The following is a 5,579-nucleotide window of genomic DNA, read 5'->3' as shown; positions in this document are numbered from 1 at the left end:
AAACATGTTAGTATAGGAAATGTAGAAGAATCCATGAGTATTTATGTCGTGCCTCAAACTACTGCATAAAAGACGCCACACATTATTGAGATAAAATCCCACAAATATGCAAGGCTAACACTGAGTAACAGAAACCCATCATCTTGCACTCTCCCCCCAATAGTATTGATAAAAAAATGCTACTTAAATCTATGGAAGACTGGAAATCAAAACAAGAAACCATTGAAATCAATAATCTGTATAAAGGTACAACGAAGAACAATGAACATGGTTTAATGTTTTGTTGTAACTTTGACGAAGCAATGAAAGCACAATTATGGCATTTCAACTCCACTCAAATTTATGTATTGCTCTAACCTTCTTATCCGACCAAGCCAGTTGCGTTCTGGGCTCACGTTATCAGTGCAGAACTTCGGGACCACGTCTATTTTGGAACTAGTCAGATTGTCGATGTGTAGCTGCCAGGTATAATATGCTTCTAACAACAGAAAACTGCAAAATCCTCTAAAGGTTGAATATGCAGAACAGTCGAAATGGAGTTTGTAGTGACATAAATGAGTGAACAGTGCAGATCATCCCAACACGATGTGTAGCTTTGCTAAGGCTGAAAATATGACTAAAGATATTATGAGAGCTTCTCTCCGATTGGGGAGTGCCTGAAGATAAATAAAACAAAAAGAAAAATTCAGTTACATCAGCAGAAAACCTTAGGGGATGCCTAAAACAATAAAACAAAAGAAAAAATATCATTTCTTTTATGAAGCACTATTCATGTATGCTGTAATGTGAACCAAAATTCACTTTAGTACATGTGCATGTGCACAGTCAGGTCTGCACATTAAATCTAGACTTGATAAGGTGCTCGTCAATGGAAATTGTGTTCCAGCGGATTTTATCCAAACTTAATATTAACATGAATGATCAGATTCAAGAAGATGGTAAAATAAATGAGTTTGAATTGGAAAAATTATATTAACAAAAAACATGGTAAAACACTACAAAGCCGACACCTGCCACAGTTCCCCAGTTACGAATGCCTTGAATGGATGTAATTAATTTCAGTATATTCTCGAAAATGTAAAGTATAACAGTCTGAGCTACTAAAGCAACTGAATCATCTCTAGAGTGGTAAAGGCGAGCTTTACTGGCTTCAATATACCTCTGCAAACAATAAAAACATAAATCCCAAGTTTGGGTTGCAGATCTAAAAACTGGACATATAACACAAAAATAACTACAGCTAATCAGAGTAAAAATTATACCGGTATTTTTTGTCAACATATACGACCATGACAGGTATTTCATGTATGTCTCAACAGCACATACTGATCCAACTTACAATAGAATTCTTTAATGATAACAATAAAATAACACACACTATGCACCAAATGATTTTTACCACTTTAACCTTAGAAAAAAAGGGCATTATGTGCTATATAACAAAAGCATAAACTTCATTAGTTCTCAGTTTTCATGATCTATAAATGGCATAAAATTCAGACCTTAATGGCATAAAACTACAGAACTATGTTCTATTAGCAGAAAGCATATTATAAAAGAAATCATATACTTCTCTCCCAACGTCCCCAAAGAAAAGTTTGTTATAACTCTCAGTGACAGCATCAATAAGCATATGCAGTGTTGAGACCTGAAAAATGAAAAACAGTACTCAAGTAACTTCTCTGTAGCATTCAGAAAAAGAATAATCAGGGTATGTATGAATGGAAGTAACTTGGCTCAAGTATACAAATAAATAGATGGTGGCAAAACAAGCACAGTATTTTTTTCTTACCACCCAACATTCCGGAAGAGGAAGCCTTAGAAGATACCCCTCCATGTTAAACTGAAAAGGAAATAATTTCTTCAGTTTACTGAATAGGATGATGTCAATCTTCTTAGGAACAGGACATTGTGATGATGTCAAAAGAAAAATTAAGTTACACCCTATGCAATAATAAATGATTCCTTTTCTTCTGAGAGCAATAATAATAGTTACAAATGCAAGCATAACTCAGATTAATACTGTTGATGGTACAATCAATAAACACAATGAATACTCCACCAATCTAATAATTAAAAATATTTATGTGCTTGTTTGTTGGGGTTTTGACAGCAGCAAAAGAAGAGAACAAGACAGAGAACGAAGGAGCAAGAAGCTTGACATAATTTACTTGCTCACAAACGTGCAGCAAGGAAGCAATCTGCTTTATACAACTGATATGCTTGCTCATTCAATATGAAAACAATACATTTATAATCAAAATACATCACCGAATATTCAACTAATCCCACTAATAAGCATTGGGACTATTAAAACATTGCTTGTACACATGGGATAAGCTGACTTATCAGCTCAATCACCCCTAAACCCATCAAAACATCAACAACTAAGTTCATTTTCAACCAAACTAAATTACATTGCAACTAAAACAGAAAATATGTTGCTGCAACATGCACAATTGCTGCAGCATGCATACGAGCTGTATGCACTCAACAAAATCATCATAGCAGCATGCACTTTAACAAAAACATAACAGCAGCATGGTTGGCCATTTTTCAACATTGTTCCTTCTGATTTATGTTAAATTTCATATGGTAGTAAATGCATACTGTTGTCAGAAGACAAGGATAGACAGGTGGTCTAATACTATCCCACTAATCTGAGAAAAGAGGAACAAACCTTACAAGCCTCTATATTCTGTCAACCAGAAACATTATCCTTATTAGGCAGAACCTGCAGCACAAACTTGCCAGCATACCATAATTTGTTTGTGAAGGCCGTGTTTGCTGTTAGCCTTTCAGTTGATAAATTAAAATCCTAGAGATTATTCAAGGAAATTGATTAATTAGACATACTATCATAAGCTAGAACCATGGACATAAATAAAAGAAAATAAACAAAGGTTCGTAAGCAGCTTAATATGTTAAATTATATTATAAGGACATAATCCTTCCGTATTCCATTTATAGTCATACCACCTACGTGTCACATATTCATCTTCAAATTCCTGACCTGTAACTCCAAAATTCAATTAATCATTGAATAATCACTTGCATTCACATAAATCATGCTTTGCAAACAAAATGGATTTAAAATCTAGCTTACGAACGTTCCGAGAATAAACAAGGATTAAATTGTAACAATTTCAAAATAATAAGGCAATTGTGCGAAACATGAGTCACAAGGATGTGTAGTGCATGATTGAGCCAATAAGTATCAAACTTCATGCCCAAACTCAAAACATTCCCTAACAGTGACCTTTAGGTACCCCTGTAGACCTATAAGAACTAACCAAATTCTTCAACAACTCATATATACCTTACCTTAATTGGCACAAATGGTCACCATTTAGATCTAATAACACAAGCAATACAATCAAACATTACAAGCTTCTCAACCAACTATCATCCTTACAACAATTCATATCATTCTATTTAATTTATGGTCATATCATTTCTTAGCAACACAAACCACGTCCACAACATCGCAAATATACCAATTGGATATTTAGCCAACCTACATTTATAACATTCAAGCAACTTAGATTGCATCACTACAATGACTTATTTTACATCAATAATACAACTTATGTTCGTGATCATTTGGACAGTGTAAACGAATATTCGGACAGCTTACAATGACAACATAACTTGCTTTAAAATAACATCAAGTGCAATTTTGTTTTCTAACTTATTTTCACCTGCAATTTTGAAATGTAAATCTAAAACAAGAAATTTGGTGGCCTTTGGAAAAGTTGCATACAATGTTTATGGATTGAAGATACAATCATTTCTTAAATATTACTATCATGATGTGCTTAAATATTACTATCATGATGTGCTTAGCTCCAATACAACAATAGGAAGGGATATGTAATGTTAGATGGTAACGCCAAAAAGAATACCAGATCATTGGCAGAACAAAAAGATGAGCAAGACATGTAGAGGTTCCAATGTCACAACAAAATTGGAAAGGAGACCTAATTTTTATCGCACTTGACAGCAAGTTGCAAGAAGTATGGTATGTTTAGATCACCTAACCCTGATACATGAGCACTGGAAGAACTGACACAATCATTTCAAATTAGAGGTTATTACTCCGAACAGAGTAACAGATGACACACTTCAGCATATTGTATTTTGACACCAATAAATGTGATAAACGCAAATAAATGCCAACAAGTAATGCCCCATAGTACAATAATAGGGAATCGGAGACATCTTGTACTTGGAAGAGGATGCAGATCCATCTATATCTATTTCCAACTCCATTTATACCTGAAGGAGCCGTCTATACTGCCCGCTAGCATAACTTCTGTTTCCATTTGACCCTCTAGTGTCTGGAAATCAACTTGTCAGCTCCAAAGCACTATAATGTATATTTCTTAATAAATTTTCATCTGTTGCACCATATCTCCAACCTGAAACAAATCTGAAATACTGTACAATACAATAATGAAGACTAAGTGATTATCAGTAAGAAATTTGGGAATAAAACTTTGATTTAAAGAATGACAAATATTGCAAAAGAGATATGCCTGAGTATTACAGAAAATATAAATTCATCAAATTTTGAGTTATCTCCTCCATTAATTAGTTTATTTTTGTCGTCTCCAGCAACAAAATCGAAATAATAAAACAAGGATTGAGAGGAAGAGATCGACATGGTGATTACGATTGACTCCAAGCAATTCAATTCTAGTCCATAGGTTTCCCATAAGAGAACGAAACATTATCTCCCCCAAAAACAGATTTGGGAGTTGAGTTGTAGCTTATATTTTTAGAAAAAATTAAAGAAAACCCATCACCAAAAACCCTTCTAAAACAAAATCTGATTATTGCAAGAACAGAAACCAAACGAAATTAAACTTGAAAAGCAAAATCTGCTAACCTGAAGGTGTATTGTTGTCATAAAAGAAGCAACTTTGAACGCATTTGCAGAGAAAGTGTGAAGGAGATTTTGGGAAGAATTTTCTTCATTTCTATTCGGCCATGGTCGGAATGGCCATTCAAAGCTTTCAGCACTGAATCCCTATTACGCATTTGAGGGAATAGAAAGGCTTTTAACTAATTCGGCCGAATGAAGAAACCGTAAACCAAACAAAAGCATTGATATTCATCCAAGAATAAAGAAGGAACCAACCAAACGTGGCCTGATTCTTTTAATCTGAAAATTGAAAACCGAAAACCGAAAACCTTGACAAAAGCTAACTTAAAATATTAGTAAAACGAAGCATATATCTGAAACTAAAGATAGAGAGGCATAAAAAATAAAGGGGCAATGTTTATTTTAAAAATTTACATTCTGGCATAGACTTTTTTATTATTATTTATTTTCAAAAGAATAAATTTTGGAAATTGTTTCTGTTTTTTAAATACCAGTAATAATGGTGTTTGCATTTATTGTTTTTTTTTGAAAAATTCGACTGGACTTTATTAATAAATTGTAAAAATAAAGTTCAATTGGGCTAAACCCAATTTGCCCTAAGAAAACAAAATAACAAAAATAAACAGGCCCAATATCTGTTTGTCTTGCACAAGAAAAGAGAATAAATGAAAATTCAAATTGTTTCCAGCCG

General features: G+C 33.6%; 1 protein-coding gene across 4 annotated transcripts; it reads right to left on the bottom strand.

Moving 5' to 3' along the window:
- Positions 1–206: 206 nt before the first annotated feature.
- LOC121223587 (valine--tRNA ligase, chloroplastic/mitochondrial 2) lies at positions 207–5,332 on the bottom strand. 4 transcript variants are annotated; one of them, XM_041105342.1, is made up of 7 exons: positions 4,892–5,325; positions 4,279–4,440; positions 2,681–2,818; positions 1,793–1,843; positions 1,571–1,648; positions 1,011–1,161; positions 207–656 (listed from the first exon to the last, which is right to left on the bottom strand). In XM_041105342.1, exons 4-7 carry the CDS (start codon positions 1,835–1,837, stop codon positions 505–507), a joined length of 426 nt encoding a protein of 141 aa, XP_040961276.1. In that variant the 5' UTR covers positions 1,838–1,843; positions 2,681–2,818; positions 4,279–4,440; positions 4,892–5,325; the 3' UTR covers positions 207–504. The 4 variants fall into 4 exon arrangements, 3 of the variants coding, with proteins under 3 accessions (XP_040961276.1, XP_040961277.1, XP_040961278.1); XR_005920896.1 differs by lacking the exon at positions 1,011–1,161 and having other exon boundaries at positions 4,892–5,309; XM_041105343.1 differs by having other exon boundaries at positions 2,681–4,440; positions 4,892–5,332.
- Between the last annotated feature and the right edge of the window lie 247 nt (positions 5,333–5,579).

Source organism: Gossypium hirsutum, chromosome D11 (genome assembly GCF_007990345.1).
Source record: "Gossypium hirsutum isolate 1008001.06 chromosome D11, Gossypium_hirsutum_v2.1, whole genome shotgun sequence".
NCBI classification, from domain to species: Eukaryota; Viridiplantae; Streptophyta; class Magnoliopsida; order Malvales; family Malvaceae; genus Gossypium; species Gossypium hirsutum.
The sequence above is the reverse complement of the archived record's forward strand: the minus strand, read 5'-3'. Positions and strand labels throughout refer to the sequence as shown.

Excerpts from the sequence above, each read along its gene's own strand:
- LOC121223587 (XM_041105343.1), bottom strand. The coding sequence starts at position 1,837 with ATGGAGGGGTATCTTCTAAGGCTTCCTCTTCCGGAATGTTGGGTG. Across the intron at positions 1,649-1,792 it reads CTCTTCCGGAATGTTGGGTG|GTCTCAACACTGCATATGCT; the intron begins GTAAGAAAAAAA and ends TTCATTTTTCAG. Across the intron at positions 657-1,010 it reads TAACTGGGGAACTGTGGCAG|GCACTCCCCAATCGGAGAGA; the intron begins GTGTCGGCTTTG and ends ATTTATCTTCAG.